Here is a 26,272-nt window from a genome sequence, read left to right on the forward strand (position 1 = left end):
GGGCAGCTCGGCCTGGCGGGGCGGAGGGCACGCCACGCGCCTCGGACACCCGGGGGTTTCTGCGGCTCACTGCATGCGGCGGGCCTCTGCGCCGGGGAGCAGATGCTTCATAAATCCACAAATTGAACGCCTTTCGCTCTGAAATGGGATCTGGGCGTGAATTGGGGGCGGGGGTGAAATCTAAACTAACACCCTCTTCCTAAAACATAGACTCATAGGAGTACTTCCGGGGCACCTCCATACTGTCTCCGGTTTGCCGCAGTCACTGCGCGCAGTCCACGTCCCCGAACATCGGTCCACCACGCGTCCTGCACACACACACACACACACACACACACACGCCAGGCGGACGTGCACCCAGGAGTCTGAGCCCCGCGACACAAGGGGTGTCCCCACCCCAGCGTCTCCTCCTACTCCACAGGGGAAGGTTGACCCGGAAGCAGAACGTTCTTTAATGCAGGGAGGCGCGGCCTAAAGCAAAGAGGGACTCCAAGTCCCTCCGCCGAATTCACTGAGGAGTCAGGGACAGCCGCCTGCAACTTGCACCTTACAGAACGAAGAGGCCGGGGGACCCCCCCACCCCTGGACCACAGAGGAAGCAGGGGAAGGACTTGGGGGAAAGGCCAGGGGATGGGACGGATCGTGGTGGGCTCTTGGGAAGAACTGGAGGTGAGATTAGAAAGGAGAGGTTGGGGACACTTGTGAACAGAGCGTTTATTTATTTATTAATCTATCCCCAGGCACCTGTGTGGCCGGAGCTGCCCTCTGGTGGCCGTTGGGAATATAATCTGTAGCCAGAGAAAGGGCTGGAAATGTGTGGTCCTTGGTCCAAAGCGGGGATTTCTCAATCTCAGTCCTTCGGATAATTTGGGGATGGATCCTTCTCAAGGCTGGAGACCATCCTGTGCCCTGTAGGATGTTAGGCAGCACAAACTGGCCTCCACTCACCCGATGCCAGTGTCACACCTGCCCCCAAAAGTAGTGATAAGCCAAAACTATCTCTGTGCCAATTGTCCTCCTGGGGGGGTGGGGACAGATGTAGCCAGTCTAGTGTGGGATTGTTGGGTAATGAAGTGCTGCCTATGGGCCGGGCGCGGTGGCTGATGCCTGTAATCCTAGCACTCTGGGAGGCTAAGGCGGGAGGATCACTGGAGGTCAGGAGTTCGAGACCAGCCTCAACAAAATAGAGACTCTGTCTCTACTAAAAATAGAAAGAAACTAGCTGGGCAACTAAAAATGGAAAAAAAAAAAATACCCTGGCATGGTGGCGCATGCCTGTAGTTCGAGTTCCCAGGAGTTGGAGGTTGCAGTGAGCTGTGATGATGCCAGGGCACTCTAACCCGGGCAACAGAGCCAGACTGTCTCAAAAAAAAGGCTTCCTATGTAGGGAGTGGAAGCCTCAGTTGGCAGGAAAGACCCTGTCCTAAGGGTCTTTCATTACCACTTTAGGGTCTTTGGGGATATAATTATTTGGGTATCTATAACTATTTGGCCTATTTGATGAGGCTGTTTTGTGTCTCTGGTCGTTCAGTTACCAATTTCTCTGGGGCGATTTATGAGGCACCCATTGTCTTGGTTACTTTTATTGCAAGACCCTTTATGCCTGTACAAAAATGTTCCCAAGTCTGCTGTATGGATATATCTTTAGCTTGAGAATTAAGTGGTGGAGATGTTTTCTTTTCCACCCAAGAAGGTTGTTGGCCTTTTAAAACAAACAAACAAAAATCACAAAGAAAATATTATTAACTACCTCCCCCCAAAGTAGAATTTGTTTTCTGACCACAAATTTTCTGATGTCAATCCAATAATAAAAACAAAAAGTTAAACTTCAGAAGTTTGAACAGAAAACTCTACTTCTTGGTGGTTAAAAAGTCAATCATTTCAATATCTATTAGGTCAAAGAAGAAATGGAAACTTCCTATTGAAGTTTCCATTTGGAGAATGATGAAAATGTGAAATGTGACTATCACATACCTTAACTTGTAGAATGCTGCCAAAGCTGGGCTTTGATGAAAATTAGTAGATTTAAATGGATTCATAAACTAAGAAAAAACTTTAAAATGTCAAAATATAAAAGTGCTCGAGAGGGAGAGGAAAATTGATAATAGCCAAGCCTTTGGTAAATGTAACCTAAGGGGGGGAAAAAAACTGGAAGAAGAGAAGATAATATAAAATCAGAGCTAAACTGATTCAAAAAGAAACAGAAAAATTATGCAGTGTCAAGACGTTGGAAAAAGATACGTATCAGTTAATTTACTTGATAAAGTCTTCAGGCTGAGAGAATTTTGTAGATGAGTTCCTTCATGCCCTGAAAGAGCCACTATTTACTGTAATATAGAAACTGTTCCAGGGTTTAGAAGTCTATAAAAATCATCCCAGTTCATTTTATGAAACTAACATAACACCCTTAGTAGTACCTGACAAAGATACTACACTGAAAAAAGAAAAATAGGCCAAGCTAATATGTGACTTTAGATTCAAGTGTTCCAGATAAAACACTACACAAGCAACATTGTTTATGTCCAAAATGCAAGGATGGTTTAAGGTCAGAAGATTTGATAATATCATCTACTTCATTAAGAGGCGCAATAAAGAAAATAATATCGTTAATGCAAATAATGTTAATGAAACATAACTTAGAGAAAGGAAGGAAAAAGAGGCCTCTTATAAAAGTAGGAATAGAATACTTCTTCCACAAGATAAATAGTCCCTAGATTAAGCCAACAGCCAAGCTAACATCATTCTTAGAGTTAGGAACAAAACAAGGATGCCTGATCTCATCATTACTAATTAACGTTTCTCTGGGCAACTAGCCAATGCAACAAGACGTGAAACAAATTAGAATTGTGAAGAATGGAATGTGGCAAGTCATTGATATTTGTAGATGGTCTAGTGCAAGGGTAGGCAAACTATGGCCCATGGGCCAGCTGCCTGTTCTTGTAAATGAACATTTATGAGAATGCAACCACACTCATTTGTCTATGTATTCTCTATGGCTGCTTTAAGCTACAATGGCAGAGTTGAGTAGTTATGACTCAGGTTGTGTGGCCTCCAAAACCCCAAATATATACTATCTAGCCTTTTACAGGAAAAAATTGCTAACCTTTTTTTCTAGTCTGTTGAAGACTAGCTTCTGTATTAAGAAGCTTAAAGGGTTCTCTCGCTCCTTGAACCGAGTGATATCTTCTTCTTGAAATCCACTCTGGGGAACTTAATAAGGCAATCAGACAAATGATCAAAGCAATATTTATAACAGCAAACAAAATTAAGAATGCCATATTTAAAAAAAAAATAGGAGAAGGCTGACTGCATGCCAGCTCATGCAATAAATGGAATATTTTACAGCGATGAAATATTTTCCAAGTTTTCCACAAGAAGCACATGCTACTTTGTCATTGAGCAGGGGAAAAACCCTAACGTTAAAAAAGAAATAGAGGCCGGGCGCTGTGGCTCACGCCTGTAATCCTAGCTCTTGGGAGGCCGAGGCGGGCGGATTGCTCAAGGTCAGGAGTTCAAAACCAGCCTGAGCAAGAGCAAGACCCCGTCTCTACTATAAATAGAAAGAAATTAATTGGCCAACTGATATATATATATATAAAAAAAATTAGCCGGGCATGGTGGCGCATGCCTGTAGTCCCAGCTACCCGGGAGGCTGAGGCAGGAGGATCACTCGAGCCCAGGAGTTTGAGGTTGCTGTGAGCTAGGCTGACGCCACGGCACTCACTCTAGCCTGGGCAACAAAGTGAGACTCTGTCTCAAAAAAAAAAAAAAAAAAAAAATAGAAAAAAAAAAGCTGAAATCCTGTCCTACTTAAGCCATTAGGTTGTAAGGAAAATATTTAACTAATACATCAATATAACAAGTGAGCAAAGTGGGTTATAAAACAGGCTCTGTCCTCATCCACACCCACACATAATATTTATAGGAAAAAATAAATCGCCCAGAGGAAGCAGCGGCAGGTGGAATTATAAGTTATTTACGTTTTCTTTTTTATACTTTTCTTTTTCATATTTTAAAATGTTTTGGGCCACCTACATTTATTTCTTAATGTACCTTTTTAAAAGGTGGGGAGAAGGGTGCCGGTTGCAGACATGGTTCTTAGAGCTACCCTTTATTTACCTGAATGATGAGATTCCTTTGCCAAGAATCCGAGTCTTGTTACTCAGATGACACGGGTGCCGTAAACAGTCACAGAGACGAGAAGATCCGTTTCTTCCTGTTTAAACCGGTGATGTCAGCCCGCAGCCTGGACCCCTGGGCCAGCGCCACCTGGCAGGGCTTCCTGAAAAGCTAGACTCTTACTGCTTTTGGCATCTTATTTTTAACACTGACCCCGGGTGGCCTGTTCATCTGGAAAATGAAAACCTGAAATCAAGCATGTCAAGGGGCAATGTCGGGGTGTGTCCTGGAATCACCCACGCCTCACGGGGTGGGCCTGACCTCCTCCTCCTCCTCGAGATGCTCACGAAAGGCATCCTGGAAGCAGGGTGCTCTGGGCGGTAATTCCTGGCAATCTGCATTTTGATCCACGCGCCTCCCTGCGCCCCCGCCGCCCGCTGCAGCCCCGATCTTTCCTCCTAATTCAACCTTTCATTCTCGAGCATCGTTCTTATTTTTAAGGCGGTGATGGTGCGATCACGCGTGTCCCGTTGTCATCCTTCCAGGCCATCCCGGAAACGCAGGTCTCTTGGCGAAGTCGGGAACGTGACGGTGGCCGCCATTCCCACCCTCCCCACTTTCCCCAACACCCCGTCAACGAGCGTCCCCACCAGCCCAGAGGAGCACCGGCCGTTCGAGAAAGTGGTGAACAAGGAGTCGCTGGTCATCTCGGGCCTGCGGCACTTCACGGGCTACCGCATCGAGCTGCAAGCTTGCAACCAAGATGCCCCCGACGAACGGTGCAGCGTGGCCGCCTACGTCAGCGCCAGGACCATGCCTGAAGGTGGGGCGACTCCCCCCACCGGCGTCCGCACTGAATGGGGCGGGAGGCCCAGGCTGCCCAGGGACAAACCCTTCACCCCATAAGCATCGTATACGTTATATGTGTGCTTCGCCTCATTTGCTTTTATTATTAATTATTATTATTATTATTATTTTCTTTTGGAGACAGGGTCTTGCTCTGTTGTCCAGGCTGGAGTACAGAGGCGTGATCAAAGCTGCCTGGCAGTGTTTAAATTTTTTTTTTTTTTAGAGATGGGGTCTTGCTGTGTTGCCCAGGCTGGTCTTGAACTCCAGGGCTCCAGCAATCCTCCCGCCTCGGCCTCCCAGAGCACTGGGATCACAGGCATGCCGCGCCTCTCGCTGCGCCTGGCCATTTAAATATTACATGGGCTATGGGGGAAATCATGCAAGCGCTCGAGGCCGCTCAGCTGGTAGGTGGCAGAAGTGGGATCTGACCCGAGATTCACCTGCCTGCCTCCACCTTCTGCCCCACGCAGCCAAGGCTGATGACATCGTAGGCCCCGTGACCCATGAGATCTTCGAGAACAACGTCGTTCACCTGATGTGGCAGGAGCCGAGGGAACCCAACGGCCTGATCGTGCTGTATGAAGTCAGTTACCGGCGATATGGCGATGAGGTAAGGACCGGGAGGCTCGGGCCACACGCCTCTGGAGTCGCCCTTGTGCCTCCTTCCTCTGCTGAAATTCTGACCCAAATGCTTCTCTCACTCGATGCCGTGTTGTTGGGACTCAAAGCCTTGATACGTGGCCTTCCAAGGCGATGGGTTCGAAATGCCAACCTGCAAGCTGCTTTCTTTGCCCAGATTCCTACCTTGCTTTTCAGTTCTGTCCTCCACGTGGGGCGGTGGCCGCTTCCACCTGTGTCCCTCTCGCCACGACGGTTGCTTTAGAGGGAGTTATCGGAATCCCTTAAAACCTTCATAAGTGACCTTTGGTTGGGTGCCCCACTGTAGCCTCAGACCCTCGCCAGTCGGTGGGCAAACGCAGAGGTGCTCGAGGGACAGAAAGAACTAAGCCAGCAGCTGAGCTGTCCTCGGTGGTCACTGCGCTCCTCGTGCACACTGAGCACTTGACACGCGGTATCTCATGTATCCCATTTTATCACATTCGGGCGTTATGAGAGGCCCCATTATTTTTACAGAAAGAAAAAAGTGGCTTCATTCTCACCGTAAAATGGCATTGCTCGCCATACGCCTTCCGCTTTCAGGAATGTCAAAATGCAAACATGGGATACTTCTTGGGACTGAGGAAGTATAATCAATCCTCAGCGTATCCCGGTGAGCCAGGTACTGAGGCTTCCAGAGTTGAAGTCACTGCACAAGGTCTGCAAGAACAGAGTCAGGATTCAAACCCAAGACTGATATTCTTCTAATTCAGGGGGTGGCTGGCAATTTTTTTTTTTTTTCTGTAAAAGGCCAGATGGTCTCTGTTGCAATTGCTCCACTCTGCCAAGGTACCAACAAAGCAGCCGTGGACAGTGGGTAAACAAATGGGTGTGCTCGTGTGCCAATAAAACTTTATTTACAAAAACAAGTGGTGGGCTAGGGTTAGCCTGTAGGCCAGAGTTTACCAAGAACCAACAGGGATTATAGCAACACCATCTGATTTCCTGGAACTTTGGGAGAAAGACCTGCTATAACCAGGTGTGCCTCCCTTGAGGGACCCCTCCTGGGGTCACTTCAACTCTTGGCACCCAAATATTTGGCTTTGACAATGACTTAGAACTGGGATCATCACACTATGGCCTGTGGGCCAAATCTGGCTCACAGCCTGTTCTTCTACAGCCTGCAGCGAGGTGTTCTAAAGAAATAAAGCAGAACATGCAATAGAGACTCTATGTGGCCCTTCCCAGAAATTTTAGAAAACAAAAATGTCCTTACTGAAATTGTCATTCTCTGCCTATCTGGGGGTCCTGTTTGCTAAATAAATGGACTATTTATATGCCTTAAAAAAAAACCATCCATTTTATAAATAAAATAGAGCTCAGTTTTTAGTTTGCATAAACGTGCTTGTGCGTATAATTCATGTTTGTGTGTTGCTCTCTCCTGCCCAAAGACGTGTCTGTCTGAGAAGTGCTATGTCACTGTGGTCTTGATTTGCATTTTTGTCCTGGCTCCTTTAAGGCTGAGTTTTGAGGCCCTTCTCAGAAGGACTTAGACCCTTTAGCTTTAGGCCCTGGCACCGGGGTGGGCTTGAAGCTGGGCTGTGACAGCCACTGAAGTGAGAGGAGTAGCTTCCAAAGGAAGTCGAGGGCACTGTTGGCAGCAGAAAGAATATGGATTCTGCGGAGTGTGTAATTAATGTGTTGCTACTGCAGAACCTCCTTGATTTTATTTCTGCTGCTGTTGCCAACCTGTCCCCATGTACCTGGAACTTTCTGGGTGTGGACACCAAAATCCCACATTACTGGGGATTCCTTAGTTTTGGCTAAACCTGGACAACTGATCACTCTCTTGGCATCAGACCTGACCCTAACCCTAACTTCTCCCAGCTTCTCCCAGCTGCCTTTGACTGGCCTGTGTGTCTCCTATTCCCGGGGCCCGAGGGTCGCTGGTACAAATCCTCAGCAGCCTCTGCCCCAGACAGACCAGCTCTGTTTTCCCTCCAGGGAAGCAAAGATGTGGCAGAAAATTAGGAGAAAGTGAGATGTTACAATCACCTTCTTACAAACCTTTCGCAGATACTTATTTTAACTATTTCCAACATTTTCCTTAATCACCTAGCATTGCTTTGATTAAGGAAAAAAAAAAAACATCAAACTATTATTTTATATACACAATTTGGACTGTCGGAGTATAATTTTGCCACATTTATAAAATTCTCTCCGGCATTTGGTGGGAGGTAATTTTTTTGCTTTCCTTTTTGGTTAGTGTAATAGACACGATCATCTCTGGTTGCTTATTTGATTGCATTGCTTTTGAAGATGTCCGTTTTTAAACCTTGCATCAAAATCATTTGTCCCCTAGACACTTCCCTGCCCCACTGTTGGAAAGTCTGTCTCTGGGGAGTCACCCTTGCCCAGAAAGAGCATCAATTGTGTGTGTGTGTGCGTGTGCGTGTGCGTGTGTTTCATATTGTTTGCTCAATATCTTTCGGAGTTTTGGTCTTTTTCTCCCATTGGGACAAACCTTTAAGTAATTGGCTCCTTCAAGTTTTTGTTTTTGTTTTGCTTTTCTTTTATTTTTCTTTTGGTATCTATGGGGAGAGCTTGACAAATGTTCTGGTTCCTTCCATCACACCCCTTTCTGGCTGCCCGCTCCTGAAGGTGTCTAGGGTAAATAACTACTATTAGAGCATGCATTTCCCCTTTGTCCCAGATAGCAGCTACCTTTGGCTTAATAGTCCCTTGCTACTTGGTGACTCATTCTACTTGGAAGCGACTTTGGACCGGAGTCCTCTGCCCCCACCCCTGCCGCCAGGGCGATTTGTTTTCTCCCTGTTATTGTCACATGATAAGCACGGGGTTTTGGACATTGCTTTCTCTTCTCCTCCCCTCCCCTCCCCTCCCTCCCTCCCGCCACCCCACCCCCTTGTAAGTTTTCCAGTCCAGTTCTCTGCACGCACTATTAGTCCTGACTGTTTTGGAAAGTTTTCAGAGCTTTGGCCTGACGCTTGCAGAGTTTGCGGTCTCACTGCCCCGTGAGCCTCCTGTCTCTCCTCTTGATACCTTCTGAGTTTCTCTCCAGTTATGTGCTTAGCACAGAGCGTGTGCACCACTTTTCTCTTCCTACCAGACATGTGGGTGAAGTTCAACCCTCTTTATGATGATTAAAAATATATATAGAAAGGAAAATGAGCAGACATGTCAATCAGAAGGTGCAATGTTTCAGTTAGACAGGAGGAATAAGTTCTAGGGATCTGCTGCCCTCTATAGGAATGGAAACCAGAAGTAGTAATGCCTATTTCAAAATTGCTAAAATAATAGATTTCTAAATGGTCTTCCCATAAATAAGTGATAAGTATGTGAGGTGATGTATATGTTAAATTAGCCTATTTGAATCGTTCCACGGCGTAAACATGTATCCTAACCTCACACTGGCCCCCCAAATATACTATTATTTGCCAATTAAAAATAAAATAAGGCCAGGCACGGTGGCTCAAGCCTGTCATCCCAGCACTTTGAGAGGTCGAGGCAGGAGGATCGCTTGAGGCCAGGAGTTTCAGACCAGCCTGGACAACGCAGTGAGGCCCCCATCTCTGCAAAAAAAAAAAATACATAAATGCATACATACATGCATAAAATAAAATAATTCTTTTGAAAAAGAATAATATCTCAGGACATGTGACAGTTGGTTGGGGTCCAGCTTTTCCTGTGTTGGCGAAGTGTTACTGGCACGCAGCCAACCCCTTTCGTGTGTGGAGGGCGTGGAGTCGTTCGTGGCTGCTTTCCGGCTTGCAAAGCTGAGAATATTTCCACAGCGAAAGTCGAACAACCTCCATGCTAACTCTCGGTTTGCTCGGTTCTAGTGTGAAGCTCACGGCACCCAAGCCTCGGGTTGCCGTGAGCATTAGGTGACATGAGCCGGGTCGGACGCGTAGGAAGTTAGGCTGTTGTCAGCAGTGACGACCTCTGCTCCGTGTCCCTTCTCCACAGCACCATGGTTCTAAAATTCTGCCATTCTCCAAGCCGCCTGGGCAGGGTCACACTCTGACTGCGCTCTGTCCCCTCGGCCATGTCTCTGAGCGGGGTCCCGGCGGCTGGGGCGGCACCCCTGCTCGGGCGGGTGTGGCAGAGGAGCCCAGCTCAGCCCGCCTCCCCCCTCCGCTGCAGGAGCTGCATCTCTGTGTGTCCCGCAAGCATTACGCGCTGGAGCGGGGCTGCAGGCTGCGCGGGCTGTCGCCGGGGAACTACAGCGTGCGAGTCCGGGCCACCTCCCTGGCGGGCAACGGTTCCTGGACAGAAGCCACCCATTTTTACGTGACGGACTATCGTAAGTCTCCCCGGCAGCCTTGGCTGGGTTGGGGGTGTGCTTGGCGCTGGACGTTGCAGAAGATGAGCTGGGGGGGGGCTACGGGTGCTGGCCCCGGACACTTGAGTCCGCCGGCTACTGCTGTGTGACTGGGGCAAGGTGCTTGGCCTCTCTGATCCTGCACTTGCTCGTCCGTACGTGGAGATTGTAACCGTACCCACTTCGGAAGGTAGAAGGAGATTTCAATAACACAACAGTTAAGTGGCTGGCACGGGGCACCTCTGGCAAACACATTAATTAGTTCCTGTTACTAGTGTATCCGTATTTGCTATTAGGGTTTTTTTTCATCTGCCAAAGGTAATGTTGGGTTTGGGACTAGCTATGTCATTTGCAGGGCACAGTGCAAAAATAAAAATAAAGAGCTTTTTGCTTGAAAATTATTAGGAATTTCAAGGGAACAATGCTAGGGCATTAAGCTGAGAGCGGGGCCCTCTGAGTGCGGGTCCCCGTGTGACTGCCTGGGTTGGGTGCCTGCCAAGCCGGCCCTGGGTGGGGAGGTGAGAAGGCTGTCCCAGGGCGGCGGTCCGGGGAGGGGCACGACAGTGTGCTTCCAGAATACACACCTCAGAGCCCACCACCTGGCCCCGCTGAGCCAAGTGATGTTTTGGGACCGGCTGAAACATGCTGTCCCAGAGACCAGCAGAGAGAGATTCAGGGACAAGAGAGGAGGGAACAGGTGTGGACTGATCTTTGCTGCAAACACATGTTGACATCAGACGTATATTTTCTTATTCTATTTCAGTAGACGTCCCATCAAATATTGCAAAAATTATCATCGGCCCTCTCATCTTTGTATTTCTCTTCAGTGTGGTGATTGGAAGTATTTACTTATTCCTGAGAAAAAGGTGAGTGCCGTGGTGTGTTTGTAAATGGTGAACAACCAGCTCTCTGGGGAAAAAGTACACCTAGATACAGGTGTAGGTATATTTGAGTTTATTATAAATTTTACTGACATGAGATGTGTAATGTGCAATTTACAGGTAATAACCCTAATACCATATGCAGTATTCTTTATTGCAATACAACTCAAGCCAGTTGATGTTTTTTCCCTCTAAACCTTTTATATCCATAACCAACCCATGAATGCAATTGATGAACAAGTATAGCTCCAACATGAATATTGATTTGCTTTTTAAATTTACATTGCAGATGTAAGATAAACTGATATAAGATGTATACATTCATCAATGATGTCAGTAACTTTTCTTTACTGAATCAGATAATAATTTTTAAATACCAGAAGTAAATTTTCTTTCTTTCTTTTTTTTTTTTTTCATGTCATTTGCAGTGGCTTCACTGCAGACATGACACACTTTGAAGTTAAATCTGCATAATTAAACGTGTTTCTCATCACTTTCTCAAGCCTGGACAAATAACAGAACAATAAATCCAGTCCCAATTTATAGTCTTGGCCGATGCCTGTGGTGTAAATATTCCTGCCTTGGCCAATTTCAAGCTCTTAGATGGGATGTCCCTGAGCACAGAGCTGGCAAGATAGACACAAATACTCACATTGTATCCTATTTCTACCCTATGATACAATGTTGCAAATAAACAAGATCACATAAACAGCCTCAAGCACCTTGATCCTGGTAAAATGCAGTATAAGCATTAGTGATGAGTTTTGAACATTTATTGCCTTTGCTTTTATTTATTGTAAGCCTCTGTCATTTGATTTTTACTGACAGTTGTATTCAGAAGCCAGTCAGCAAATTTTCTGAAAATTTAACATTGTTTCTTGCCAGCTCCAGAATGGTACTGGGTTAGTAGCTTTTAGGTGTTACGTGGAAGACCATAAATTATACTAAAAGCCACCCAGGGAGAGGGGAGCATTCCCATGTTGATGCATTTAAGTAGCCATTAAGATCCATTTCCATGCAAAGCGTAAGGGTCCCCTCTCCCCGCCCTAGACTGCATCTGGGTTTATGTGGATGCCACTGGGAAGGGCTGTCCCTTGCCTTGGGGAGCCCTGTTTTGTAACTTCTTTCCAGAGACCCTCAGAGTCCCATGAAAATTTCAAGCCTCACTTTTCCCCCCCCCCAGGCAGCCAGACGGGCCGCTGGGACCGCTGTACGCATCTTCAAACCCTGAGTACCTCAGTGCCAGTGATGGTGAGTGCCGTCCCCCTCCCCGTGGGTGGCCAGCACTGTTGGGCCGTTGGGCTGCTTCTGCTGTCAGTTTCGAGCGCGAGTGGGGGGCTGCTGCCCCAGGGGGCCAGGGAAAGCCGTCTTGCTCGGGTGAGCTCGCTGACCCGCCCTGGCTGCAGAACCCTGCCCCCCCGACCCCGTTACTGTGCAGAGTCAGACACCTGCTCTCTCGCACCTGCTTGGACGGGCTCCCCCAGCTGGTCTGGGGCCCCTGCCCAGCCTCTGCCGTCTTCTCGGTGGGGGCAGGCAGACACCCCTCCCGTTCTCAGCCGCGCACACCCAGTGCCCGGCACAGGTCCTGCGCCACGGAAGCCACTCCATGAATGTTTGCGGGGAGGTGGGGTATCCGGGGGGCCCCCCCAAGGGACCGGCCGAGATTGCTGTGTAGATAAGTGAGAAGCAGTGTTTCCGTGTTCTGTGTACGTGCCGGACGAGTGGGAGGTGCCCCGAGAGAAGATCGCCCTCCTCCGAGAGCTGGGGCAGGGCTCCTTCGGCATGGTGTACGAGGGCAACGCCAGGGACATCGTCAAGGGCGAGGCGGAGACCCGCGTGGCGGTGAAGACCGTCAACGAGTCGGCCAGCCTGCGGGAGCGGATCGAGTTCCTCAACGAGGCTTCCGTTATGAAGGGTTTCACCTGCCACCATGTGGTGAGTCCGGCCGGTGGGGATGGGCCCTTCCTCTGCCCCGGCGTCTCCCGCTGCACAGTGGGTGCAGGACCCCACCCATCCCCCACGCCACAGGGCCTCCCGCCCATCCCCCACGCCACGGGGCCTCCCGCCCATCCCCCATGCCACGGGGCCTCCCGCCCATCCCCCACACCACAGAGCCTCCCGCCCATCCCCCACGCCACATGGCCTCCCGCCCATCCCCCACACCACAGAGCCTCCCGTCCGAAAGATGCATGTGTGGAGGATTACTCTCTTCTCCGACTCTGTCCTCTCCCATTTCACCTGGAACCAGACTCTACGGGCATGCTGCTGCTTTTCAGAATCTTCCAGTGCTTTCTGGAATCTTCCATTGCTTTCCCGACTCTTCCCTCTTTCTGGCTTTTGGTAACCCTGAACCACACAGGGATGTGCCCCACCCTGCCTGTCCTCGTTCCTGCCCCCTTCCTTGACACTAGCACAAGCACTTCCTGCCTCTCTGCTCCAACAAGGGTGTCTTGGTCTCTCTTTGGGCCTTTGCATACCTTCATCCCTTCCACGCAAGTTTATGGGGCACCTGCTCCTTTTCCCTGGGAGGCTGCAAATTCCTGCCTTTGTGGAGTTTCCAACACGGCAGATGCAGACAGACGCCCAACCCGATGTAGTAACTACTTCATACGATAGGGGGAAATGCTATGCATAGGTGGGAAAAGGAGAGGAGAGGAGGGTTGACGGGAGCATTTGAGCAAAATCTTATACAGGATGGGAAGGACACGGGAGGGAACAGAGAATCAGGCAGAGGGAACAGCTGATGCGAAGGCCTGGGGGTAGGAACATGCGTCGTGTGCTCAGGAACACGAAGGGGTCCCGGTTTTGGCTTGGCGTGTCGCCGCATGCGGCAGGCCTGTTTGCTCTACCAGACTAGGGCTGGCCATGCTCCATCCAGGCACAGGGTGCTAAGTGACAAAGGCACCAGCCAGGGAGCCCTCTGTGAGCCGGAAGGGTTCCACGGACCCTCACCCAGGAACCCCCGTGTTGGCCCTGCAGGTCCGCCTCCTGGGGGTGGTGTCCAAGGGCCAGCCGACGCTGGTGGTGATGGAGTTGATGGCCCACGGCGACCTGAAGAGCTACCTCCGCTCTCTGCGGCCGGAGGCTGAGGTGAGCTGCCTCCGGGTACCTGGTGGGGCGCAGGCTTCCCAGCCGAGAGTCCCAGTGCAGCTGAACACGCCCCCCATGTTTCGACTTTAGAATAACCCGGGCCGCCCTCCCCCTACCCTGCAAGAGATGATTCAGATGGCGGCGGAGATCGCTGACGGGATGGCGTACCTGAACGCCAAGAAGTTCGTGCACCGGGACCTCGCAGCCAGAAACTGCATGGTCGCTCACGATTTCACTGTCAAAATCGGAGGTGGGTCTGGCCTTGTGCTTTGGAACACACGACCCAGTTCCGACTTGATTTCGGAAAGGGGTTTTCTATAACGAGTAGCTACGTCCCTTCTGCTAGCCTCCAGGGGCAGGGTTTTGGATGAAGACCCTCCAACTGTAATTTAATTGCATTTGATGATAAAGGCACCCACCCATTTGCTTGTTTAAAAAGTAGGGGTGTTACCTTGTCTGTGCTTAGCCACTGCAGTAGATGCTAGAATGCAACCCCGAATCAAACGCCACAGTTTTTCTGCACCCGAGGGCAGCTTGCTGTCTTTATCTGCGCTGTCCAGCACCGTATGGTCACCTGTGGCCATTTATATTTAAATTAATTTAAATTCAGTGAAAGTAAAAATTCAGTCCATCGGTTGCACCGGCCACATTGCAGGCATTCAGCAGCCACCTGAGCCTCGTGAGTACTGACCGTATTGGACAGTGTGGATATAGACCGTGTCCACTGTCAGGGAAAGTTCCACCAGACAGTGCTACTCTGCATAAACAATCAAATAGTTAATACTTATCCAAGCAAGATAATGAAGTCTGGGCAAAGCGTACTGAAGGAAAAATAGAGTTCCATGATAGAGGGACTCCAGGGTGCAGAGGGCAGCTCAGGAGAGGTCTCTCTCTCTCTGCAAGGAGGCAGCATTTTTGCCAAGACTGTCACGATGGCCCGAGTGAGGTCATGCCGGGGGAGGGGACAGCACATGGAAAGGCCGTGAGGCTGGAAGGATGGCTGACGTGGTGCGAATAAAATGCACACAGAAAGGACCAGAGCAGTATAAGACGTAGGTTAAGGAGAGAGGCGGGACCCAGGCCCGGAAGGGCCTTGCACGTCATAGTAAGTCACCTTGACAACGTCTTACTGGGTTCAGCCACCACCCAGATGGGCACACACCTGGGGCAGGAGAGCATATACACACACATGGGGCAGGTGAGCACACACTTGGAACAGGTGAACACACACACACACCTAGGGCAGGTGAGAACATATCTGGGGCAGGTGAGCACACACACCTGGGCCAGGTGAGTGCACACTTACCTGGGCCAGGTAAGAACATACCTGGATCAGGTGAGCACATTACACACGCCCAGGCCAGGTAAGCACACACACCTGGGCCAGGTGAGAACGTACCTGGGGCAGGTGAGCACTACATACCTGGGCCAGGTGAGCTCACACATACTTGAAGTAAATTAGAATATACCTGGGGCAGGTGGGCACATACATGCACCTGGGGCAGGTGAGAACAAACCTAGGGCAGGTGAGCACATTACACACACCTGGGCCAGGTAAGCACACACATCTGGGCCAGGTGAGAACATATCTGGGGCAGGTGAGCACATGTGGCAGGTGAGCACCTCTAAGGGCTCTGCGAGGGGCAGGGTGGTCAAGACGGCAGACCATAGGGCCACAGGCGGAAGGTTAAATGCATGTGAACTGTTTGTTGTCAGACTTTGGAATGACCAGAGACATCTACGAAACGGATTACTACCGGAAAGGGGGCAAGGGCCTGCTCCCCGTACGGTGGATGGCACCGGAGTCCCTGAAGGACGGGGTGTTTACCGCTTCTTCCGACATGTGGTGAGTTGCTTGTGCGTGGACCGGTGGACAGATGCTGGGCTTGAATGCCAGGTGACCCTGCTAATGTGACCAGCAAGAGGGAGCAAAGAAAGCCTGCCTTCTTCCTGGACTCTTTAACAAGGAAATGAAGACGATGTCCTGCCTCAGGGCCCTTGCACGGCTACCCTTACATTTTGACGGAGACCAATCTTAGAGGCATTTATGAACTGCAGTGTGAATTGTTTTATTAACTGAAGAGCCAGGTTCTGGCAAACCAAGAAGGGGTGTGTGTGTGTGCATGTGTGTGTGTCTGTGTGTTTGTGGCTTCTTTGTTACTACTTACAGTTGTCATCGGCAGGTCCTTTGGCGTGGTCCTTTGGGAAATCACCAGCTTGGCGGAGCAGCCTTACCAAGGCCTGTCTAACGAACAGGTGTTAAAATTCGTCATGGATGGGGGATATCTGGATCAACCTGAAAACTGTCCAGAGAGAGTGTAAGTGTGGAAAGGGTGTGCAGTGTGTGAGGCGTTCATTCAAAGGGCATTGCCCTGTGCTCACATGCTAGGGTTTGCCTTTCCTTTGTCTATGTGCACACTTGTGTTTGCATGTCATATGCCTACATATGTGTTTGTGTGTGCATAGCATATCTTTACATACATGCATGTTTGCATTTCCATATAGCATTGTTGCACGTACTCTTGTGTTTGCATATATGTCTACATGTGTGTGTTTGCATATCATGTGTCTACATGCCTGTGTGTTTGCATATCATGGTACTTACTGCATACACACTTGTGTTTACATATGATGTCTTTGCATGAACTTATGTTTGCACGTAATGCTTCTTAAATGCCTACTTGTGTTTGCAAATCACATCTTTACATGTGTGCTTGTATTGCATATCAGATCTTTGGAAGGTTGCATAAGAAACCTGGGAGAAGGGAACTGGGTACTTGGAGTGGAGAGAGACCTATGTTTAACTGTTTATTCTTTCATGCACTTAAAATTTTGTCGGGTGCTTGTGTTACATGTCTCCTACCCTCAGAATATCTTTGTTTTAAATTTTTATTATAGAATCCAATGAACAACACATACACACTGCCATTAAACATTTGGGAAATGTTTAGCCTCACTAATGATCCAATAATAATAAATATAGGGTAAATAGAGGAGAGTACTATCTTCCCAAATTAGAATGGAAAGAAGGAAGGAAGGAAGGAAGGAAGGAAGGAAGGAAGGAAGGAAGGAAGGAAGGAAGGAAGGAAGGAAGGAAGGAAGGAAGGAAAGAGAGTTTTAATAAGTAGTGCTAGCAGTGGCGTGGCAAGATAAACATTCAGATCATTCTTACCACCTTGCTGTGCCTGCTATTCAGAGCAATATTTAAAGTTGCAAAAAAAAAAAACAATTGAAATGATCTAAATATCCAACATATGAGAATTGCTAAGTAAACTGATAAATGAATATGATGTAGCAATTGACATTTCAAATGGTGCTTATGAAACTATTTTATAACTTGGTGGATAAGTTTATGTTAAAAAATTAAGTGGGAAAAGTGTGTATCTACTACATTTCCAAATGTATGCAGAAAGAAAAGACCAGAAATTATAGCTGAAGGACAGTTGTCTGTGAGGTGTATTTTCTCTATATGTTGGGGTGTTTTCTAACTTTCTACAGGAGCATTCATCACATATAAAGTCCTTTTTCAGTGTTTATTAAGAAAAATTTTTGCTGTCTTGAAAATTCAGAGAGGGAGGACATTTTAATGTTTTATCTCCCAAAGAATAAGACATCAATTTAGAAAATCTAGTGTGAAGAAATCTTTTATGAGCAAAAAGTATGAAGCAGAGTTACTTGGAAACTCTGAGCAAACTATTTCTAACCATCGTATCCTGAAGTTCCTTTCCTAGCCATGCCAGTTATCAGCTGGCTTTAGTTTCAGGACCAGGGAGATTAAGTAGGTGGTAGGGCATGAGATCGAAACCTTTTTCTGTAAAGAGAATACAGTAAAAATATTGTAAATCACATCAGCTTTGTGGGCCATGTGGCTTTCCATCGAAGCTACTCAACTCAAAGGCAACCACATACATTACACAAATGAATGGGTGTGGCCATGTGCTGATAAAACTTTATTTATAAAGACATTCAGGGGGCCGGATTTGGTCTGAGGGCTGGAGTTTGCCAACTCCTGCCCTAGAGAAAGTTAAAGCAGAGAAGGAAAGAGGTACAACTGAAAACACAAGCCCTCAGCTTCTGTTTGAGTGGTTTTGGCTGAGTAAGGTGGTCGCCTGGAGGGAGGGATGCAGGGCTGGGGGCTTGTGTGTTGCTAGACACCAGCGTGTCTCCTTCAGGCAGATACCATGTGGCCCACCAGGCAGGGACTCGTCCCACGACTAAGGCCCCTTCCACCATCCTCCAGAGAGTGTGGGCTGGATCTGCATATGGGGTGGCCACTCAGAGCTGGCTCCCAAAATCCAATCCACACCACTGCACCCACCAGACCCCACAGATCTCAACCCCGAACGGTCCTTAGATCTAGAAAAATTGCCAGGGCGTGGGGCACAGGGAAGCCTTTGCGAACAATCCCAGGGTGGGAATGAAACTTTTACAAAAATGCACCAAATCTCGGGGGATTATCAGAGACGTCTAAAATAATAAGCCACGCGCAGTGCTGTGCAGAAGGAGCCCTTCTCGACTTAGATTTGGGAAGAGACGGCCCTTTCCAAAACCAGCTTCCGGCACCCCTAGAATCGCATTTCTGCCTTGACCACTGCCCACGCCCGTGAGCACCTGTCGCCTGGGGCTGTGGGGAGGGGAGGAGAGGGGGCTGCGTGACTGGGGGCCCAGACTCATCACCCCCGTGTCCTTCTGTCCCCCCTCAGCACCGACCTGATGCGCATGTGTTGGCAGTTCAACCCCAAAATGCGGCCGACCTTCTTGGAGATCGTCAACCTGCTCAAGGACGACCTGCACCCCAGCTTCCCAGAGGTGTCCTTCTTCCACAGCGAGGAGAACAAGGCCCCCGAGAGCGAGGAGCTGGAGATGGAGTTCGAGGACATGGAGAGTGTGCCCCTGGACCGGTCCTGTCAGAGGGAGGAGGCGGGGAGCCGGGAGGGAGGGTCCTCGCTGGGCCTCAAGCGGAACTACGAGGAGCACACCCCCTACACCCACATGAACGGGGGCAAGAAGAACGGGCGGATTCTGACCCTGCCTCGGTCCAATCCCTCCTAACGGTGCCGCCCGGGCTGGGGAAAGGGTTCTCAGCGCCCGCTTTCCTCCGGGCTGAACGCCTCCAGAAAACTCAGGTCTCTCACGGCTCTACCACGACGTCGAACGGAGCTCGGAGATGGTTCCTACGCACTTCTGCTCCCTTGGGACTCCAGGACACGCTGGTCACCGGTCGGAGGATTTAACTGTGAACCCAGAGGGGGCGTGTTTCCACGGCTGCTGCTCTTTGGGCAATGACAGTTTCAAACCAGGATGTCTTCTGTCTCTTTTTTCTCTTCTTTTTCTAGTAGATCGAAAGAAAGCACCTGTTTTTACAAAGATTTTTTTTTTTTTTTTTTTTTTTGCTGGCGTCTGAGCTACAGTATAAAAGATAAAAACCTCTTGTTTGTGGAACAGAGGTCTGAAAGGAAAATACAAAAACAACACAGCCCTGGTTCCAGGAAAAATTCCAAGCTTTACAAGGGTGAGCTTCAAGAAGGTTTGTTTTTTGTTTTTGTTTTTGTTTTTGTTTTGTCCTCATCCAGGCTGAAGGATTTTTGTTTTTTTTCTTCATCTTCTTTACAAAGTCAGTTCCTCAGATTGACCAATAGCTGCTGCTTTCATACTTTGGATAAAGCGCCCGCAGTCTCGGCGTGTGCTCACGTGTGTAACACGCGTGTGCGTGTGCGTCCAGGTGAGACGCGGCTGGGGTGTGTGCCTGTGCAAAGTATTCACGCTGGGTTGACGCGGTGGGAACTAGATCGTGAAAGTTCCGTGCGCACAAACTCAGGACCCTTTCTCTCCTTCCTTCTTATCCAATGGGGAGACCGTACCCTCAACAGGTTCTTCTTGCGCCAGAAGTCTACCCTCAGGTGTGTCCCCTCCCTTCACGTTGGTGAAAAAAAGAAAACAAAAATGTTTTCTGGGAGCCAAGGGAGGAGCATTTAGTTTGGAGTGATTGTGGATCTTTTCAAGACCAAACAAAGCCAGGACGTTAAGAAACAAAAAAATGCAAAAAGAAAAAGGAAAAAAAAAAAAGAGTTCCAAGAATATATTTGTAACATACTTAATTTAAAAAAGAATCTCTGGCATTAGCTTTGTAAGTTATTGACTCTATACCCTGCCGGGGAGGAAGGAGTGGTCGTGAGTTGGTCCACCTGTGTTGGGGGAGGGGAGGACTCGAGGCACCAGTTGGCCCCTTTGTTTGGTCTTAAAGGCATCCATTTTCTGGGAATTAAGCCACATTAGCTGCTAACCCTTTTGGCCACGTGGAGCACGCGAGAGACTGGGTTCTACGTATGTTCTGGTTCGGATACCAAGGTCTGCTGTTCAGATAAGCTGGTGGCTCCCTGGAGCTGAGCCCGCCTTCAAGAACACCTGTGTCCATCCTCTGGTCTTTGCGTGTGTTCCTCGCCTGGTGTTTCTTCTCCCAGGTGTGCACGTCCTACAGTCCCCACGCAGACAGGACAAACTCAGATCCCAAAGAGCGACAGCACGGATGGACTCTGAGAACACTGAAGCAATACAAAAGGGAGAGGTGCTGAGAATATCTCCTGGTCTCCTCAGGGCCTCTGACTGTCTTCAGTACCGAACTCCCAGTAGCTGCTCTGGGCCCCGGCGACCTCAGGCGGGCCAGGTGTGGTGCCTGAGCAGAACTCTCAGGTGATGACGATGTTGCAGTCCCTAAGAGAGGAGAGTCTGGGGGAGAAACCGTTGAAGACCTTCACACTACCGAGAACTTCCGAATGGGCGTGAACCCGAGACTTCTTCTCTTTGGCCAAAAAAAAAAAACAAAAACAAAAACAAAAACCAACCACAGCTGCTCAAATAAAGAACACGGTGAACTCATCACTATGGTTCAATCGAAACCATCACCCATGGGTTATTCCTGAATGCATTTTCTCACAAGTGTTTGATTGCTTCCTTCTTAAGAGTTGTGGACTTAAGAACGGGATAGAGACATAACGGCAGCCTCCGAGTCCCCTCAATTCTTGATTAAGAGCACAGGTAGACACCAATCCCAATGGTCTATTGCTATCTTATTTATATGATTGGAGAAATTGCCTATCACCTATTGGTGGGGAGCCCCCGTGATTGGGCACAAGAAGCAAGCGTACAGAAATTATTTTTTGCCAAATTTTTTTTTTTTTTTGTAAATAGGAAGGTCTGTACGTCAATTTTAAACAACAACAACAACAGCAAAACCCGTAGCTCTAGGTATTTTTTTGTTCTTTTCCTAGGCAGTTTGTAGTGGTCGTAGACTACACTAGCAGCAATTTTCACATTTTTCTAATTCAGAAAGGTTTTCTTATTATTAGGGGAAAAGTATTTATTTTAATATATAAAATCACTCAAAATCACTCTGGTAAAAAATGGAGCGCATGTACATTTTTATCAAAGAAAAATAAACAGGTGAATGTGTGGGGTATTATTTTTTTTTTTCAGCACAGTCTACCTCAGTGTATTGTTAGGATATGGTTCAATAATAGACATCTTGGAGACTTCAGAATTCCCCCTGGATCCGGTCCAAATCAGGGAAAATGTGTATCAGCTGATCCCGAATGCCAGAGACCGGTAGGAATTTTGAGGGAGGGAGTCGGGATGGAGATGTACCCTTCACCTAGGCATAGACCTTTGTTTTTTTTTGTTTTTTCCTGGCTGGTTATAGTCTTCTCTGAATTTAATCTTCCTTTTTGGTTTTTTTTTTTTTTTTTTTGGTTTTTTGGTTTTTTATTTAAATCCTCCATCTGTTAATACCACGTACCCCAAACATAAACCACATTTCAGGCCATCGTGATGTCTCTGATGTGCACATGGTCTGCTTTGCTTCCACGAGGGGCCTGTGTCCCCTCTGTGGCTGGCACGAAGGCAGGCTTTGCTGCAAAGCCAGCTTTCCCTCTTGTCCCACTCAACCCCCCTGAAGGGAGCACAGAGGTGCCCTGGGCCCTCCCATGGTCTGTTCCCACTCTTTTCAGGCCGGTGATGCTCTTTGGGGCCAGAATGAACTGTGATCACGGGTGCGTCACACACAAGCACCCAATGCGATGTCTCCTTTTATGCTCCCGGTGGGAAGGAGGGCGACGGGGGTGGGGGAGGGGAGCAATTTGGGGAAATCCCCATCCAAAACCCACTAATGTGCTGAACGCTTTTTTTAGCCGCAAATCTTGGACCCCGGGCGTTGGGGTTTGGCTGACCTCCAGCTGAGACTGTTTGACCTTGTTTGACTTGTTTGGGAACCCACAGGAGCATCTAGGCAGGGCTGGCAAGGGCTGTTGTCATCCTCGCCAAACCTTGCTGCTCTTGTTGCATTTTTGGGGACTGTCCTTGCAGGCTCATCCTTCTCCACCTGCCGTGGAGAGAGGGGCAGAGGGGTCGTGCCCACCCTGGGCAAACGAGTTTCACTAATTTTATTTGACTGTTCCTACTGCCACCGTGGAACAGAACGAGCAAGCAGCCATGGGGTCAAAACCCTTCCTTGCCATTAGAAAATGCTGCCTTTGTAACAGCAGAACTTTGGTCCTAGAAAGTGATGATTGTCCTGGGAGTTTGTACCGATGGGTTACAAAAAAAAAAAAAAAATGCAACATAACCACCAGCTTAGGGTGACACTTTTTTGTTGTTTGTGTTTGAAGATGTCTCGCTCACTATCATCATTAAAAATCCTTTTCATTAACGTCGTGAAAACCGTGCAGTAGCTTCTTCCTCCTGGAAGAGAATGCCAAGTGCATTCCACTCTCCCTGATCAGGGACGGACGACGACGAAAAGATGTCCGGAAATGTTCGCGTCCTGGGAGCTGTCCAGGGTGCTGTTCTGAAATTTGAGGCTAGTTGGGGGAAGCGCTGCCGGTTCTCTGGAACAAAATTGAGAGAAAATGCAGGGATTGATGCGAGGGTCTGCACGTCCATTCCCGTGACCGCTAGGGACCTCGTGGCCAACTGGTGGACAGACCTTCCACTGTATCCCGCCAGGGCAGACAGTTGACCGTGCAGCATGCTTATCTATGGGGAGGTGTTTATCTGTTGCCTGCTGCCACTCCAGCCAGTGGGCAGGAATGCAGTCAGGGCATGACCTGTGCTGACCGTCTTGGCAAACCAATGCAAGTCCCATCATCCCAACAGCAAACGTTTTTCTACTTCATGGTGGGTGGAGGTTTGGGGTTCAGTGTCCTTTGGATGCCACCTGGTGAGTCCTTGACATCTTGAGCTTTTCAGAAATTGTGGTTTTGTTGGGGATGGGGAACAGGGAATGCCGATCTGATATAAACGGTGCACGTAGAGTGATGTCACTTCCGAAAATTCTTCCAGAAGTGTTCTTCAGAATATTGATTGACAGCAGAAGTGGGGTTGGGGTGGGAAAGAACAGATCAGCGCTTATTTTCTTAGAGCACACAAAAGACTATGATGGACTGTCAGGGGCTGAGACTGAAGGCGAATCTTTCCTTAGGGGAACCCCAAGAAACAGAGGGCAATGGTGGCTTTTTGAGCTGCCACCTTCTGGTAGCAGTCGAGGTCCATAATCAGCCTCCAGCCAAATTTTTACCTGGGTGTGGGCCATGAAAACCGTTGTTAAAAACCAGATCTGGGGCTCTTGGTCCTATCTGTGAAGGAAGGAATAGTATCCCCCCCCCAAAAAAAAATTGATTGTGCATCTGTGCACATATTCAGCAATGGCTTCTTTAGTGTTTATACTTTGCCCCTTCGTGTGCCTGGGTGGCCTCGGCCTTGCGTGGTAGCAGCGCAGGATCAAAGGTGCCGCAGCTTTTGCAGAAAACAACTCAGAAACACAAAAACCCACCAGAAGTTCGATTACTATTTTTTTTCAATGTTTTCCTACAGGAGCCAAGTAGCACCATGTACAGAATATGCCTTTTTTTTTTTTTTTTTGGAATATTGAAATCATTCTGCATGTAAAATATGGGATAATTACCTGTTTATATTAAAATTCTGATTCAATTAAATTATCTGAGAATACTCTTGTTTTTTTGTGTGTGTGGTATCCAGGCAAGGACCTGTGGCATGTGTGGGGGTGTGGCTATGGGTTGCGCTGTGTTAAGGGAAACCTCTTGGAAATCGTGGGTACTTGCTTTGAGAAGGGACAAACCTCTAAATTCTTCAGCACATGAAACTGGAGGTTCAATAATTGCTGAGGACCCACAGGTATATATTTGTACAGCTAAATGGTGATTGCACTATTAATATTGCACTATTTCCATGCCACTTGGGAAGTCACTGCTTTCCCCCCCCCACCCCAAGACACTCCAGTGATCCAACCACTAAGGGGCTCATGCCAGGAATCCCAGTGGATGCCCCCAAACCTTGCTTTATTCCAGCATGCTGGGAATTTACATGTTAAATATTTCCCATGTCAGCCTGCAAATGAAGACCTGTCCCCAGTTTGGGTGGGCAGGTGAGTGGCCATGGGGCAGACCAGGGATTGAAAGGGTTTTGAACAGCCTTCCTTGAGCTGAAGACAGAGTGTCGTGTGTAAGGAGATAGACTCCCCACCTTTGGCTCCTTGTGTGGCTTTGAGTCCCGTACCTTCACGTGTTAGTTTTGGCTGCGTAACAAACAGCCCCAGAACTTAGCAGCTTCCAACGGCAACCACTGATGTCTTATGGTTGTAGGAGTTGGCTGGGTGGGTCTTCTGGTCACAGCCTCACTGCTGTGTCTGAGGTCTCTGCTGGGACAGCCGGGCTTGGTCATCTTTTAGGAAGCTAGTTCAGGCTTGTTCATATGGTGGTGGCCACAGTGTGCCCTGTGGGAAGAGACAGCAAAACCCCAATAGGCAGACGCTTTCAAAACTCCTGCTTTCTGTGCTGTCCTGTTGCCCGACGTGAGTCACATGGCCAAACCTAGAGTCAGCTTGAGAGAGGACCCCCAGAAGGTGCAGATACAGGCAGATGTGAACCAAGTGGGGGCCAGCCCTGCAGTAATCTTCTACACTTCTCACTTTATCCTTCTCTTCTTGAAGATGATAGACCTTCCTTCATATGACCACAGTGAAGATTACATGAGGGAACACTGATGCTCCCCACTCCCTCCAAAATGTCCTTCCCACACCCCCAAAACCCTTCAAGCTCCCCATTCTTTGACCAATGGATACCACTGCTAATTGGTGGCGGTAGTAGCCTACACTGTGCCTCCCTGGGTTTCCAAAATTCAATATAAGGCTCTTGGAAAATGGAAAATGTTTTACCCCCAAGGAAAGATTTCTCAAAAAGGGTGTTTCAGTCTGCCATTTAGCAGAGGGGCCCTGGCCCGGAGTCGGGGGTGTCTGCCGCTGGGTTCCTGAAACTTCCTCCTGGGCCTTGGGTCTCAGCATGCTGGCTTGTCAGAATTCCACCTGTTAATGTCGTGGATGTGTCTGTCTAGGCCACACTCAGTCGCCTTTGCGAGCACTTATGGGGCTGAGCCTGGGAACCTGCATTTTAATGGCCTCCACTTCACTCCATACCCCTGTGCATTCAGCTGACCGGGGTCTCCATTCTGCCTTTGCCTATGACAGGCATCAAAATATGCCACCCCAAAACATGCCACTGGGGTACATTGATTATTTCTAGTTAAAGAATGGATGCTATTAATAAGCTGTAGGCCAGGGCTGGGTGCGCTGGCTCACACCTGTAATCCCAGCACTCCGGGAGGCCAAGGTGGGACGATCGCTTGAGGCCAGGAGTTTGAGACCAACCTGGGCAAGAGTAAGACCCCGTCTCTATGAAAAATAGAAAAATTAGCCAGGTATGGTGATGTGCACCTGTAGTCCCAGCTACTCGGGAGGCTGAGGCAGGAGGATCGCTTGAGCCCAGGACTTTGAGGTTTCAGTGAGCCATGACGATGCCACTGCACTCTACCCAGGGCGACAGACCTAGACTCTGTCTTAAAAAAATAATAATAAAATCTTGTGAGTAGAGTCTTCCCATCTGGACCACTCTAGATGAAAACGCAGCCTGGGTGACACCTTAACTGCAGCCTTGTGAGACCCTGACACCAAGCTCAGTTGTTCCCACAGGCACCCAATCGACAGAAATCGCAAGATAATAAGTACGGGTGTTGTTTTTAGTCTTTAACTGTGTGGCACAGCAACAGGAAACTAATAAAATAGAATAGTGACCTGATTCGAGGTGTCGTGCAGATTGAGTTATTTCACTTTCCTAAGTGCTAACAAATTATACATGGTTGGCATCAGCATCCTCCCCAACCTCCTGGTAAAGGCGTCTCCATTTCCACTCCTCCTGCCCCCAGAGAAGGACGGGAAGGTGCAAGGGGCTTCAGGTGCAAATTCCAGATGCCTGGGCCTTGGGGCGTCTGGTATAAGTCCCTTAAAGATCCAAATTCCTGGGCAGACTTGGAAGGTTCCAACACCGAT

General features: G+C 48.6%; 1 protein-coding gene across 2 annotated transcripts in view; it reads left to right on the forward strand.

Annotated features, from left to right (window-relative positions):
* INSR (insulin receptor) overlaps positions 1 to 23,867 on the forward strand; it is a 115,413-nt gene extending 91,546 nt beyond the window's left edge. For both annotated transcript variants that reach the window (XM_075998132.1, XM_075998133.1), the window contains 11 exons: positions 4,665 to 4,942; positions 5,439 to 5,578; positions 9,733 to 9,892; positions 10,674 to 10,776; positions 11,975 to 12,042; positions 12,482 to 12,726; positions 13,771 to 13,881; positions 13,972 to 14,131; positions 15,598 to 15,727; positions 16,065 to 16,199; positions 18,585 to 23,867. In XM_075998132.1, coding sequence (XP_075854247.1) covers positions 4,665 to 4,942; positions 5,439 to 5,578; positions 9,733 to 9,892; positions 10,674 to 10,776; positions 11,975 to 12,042; positions 12,482 to 12,726; positions 13,771 to 13,881; positions 13,972 to 14,131; positions 15,598 to 15,727; positions 16,065 to 16,199; positions 18,585 to 18,933 — 1,879 coding nt within the window. In that variant the 3' untranslated portion in view covers positions 18,934 to 23,867. The remainder of the gene's footprint in view (positions 1 to 4,664; positions 4,943 to 5,438; positions 5,579 to 9,732; positions 9,893 to 10,673; positions 10,777 to 11,974; positions 12,043 to 12,481; positions 12,727 to 13,770; positions 13,882 to 13,971; positions 14,132 to 15,597; positions 15,728 to 16,064; positions 16,200 to 18,584) is intronic.
* Positions 23,868 to 26,272: the final 2,405 nt, after the last annotated feature.

This window comes from Microcebus murinus, chromosome 27 (assembly GCF_040939455.1).
Source record: "Microcebus murinus isolate Inina chromosome 27, M.murinus_Inina_mat1.0, whole genome shotgun sequence".
NCBI classification, from domain to species: domain Eukaryota; kingdom Metazoa; phylum Chordata; class Mammalia; order Primates; family Cheirogaleidae; genus Microcebus; species Microcebus murinus.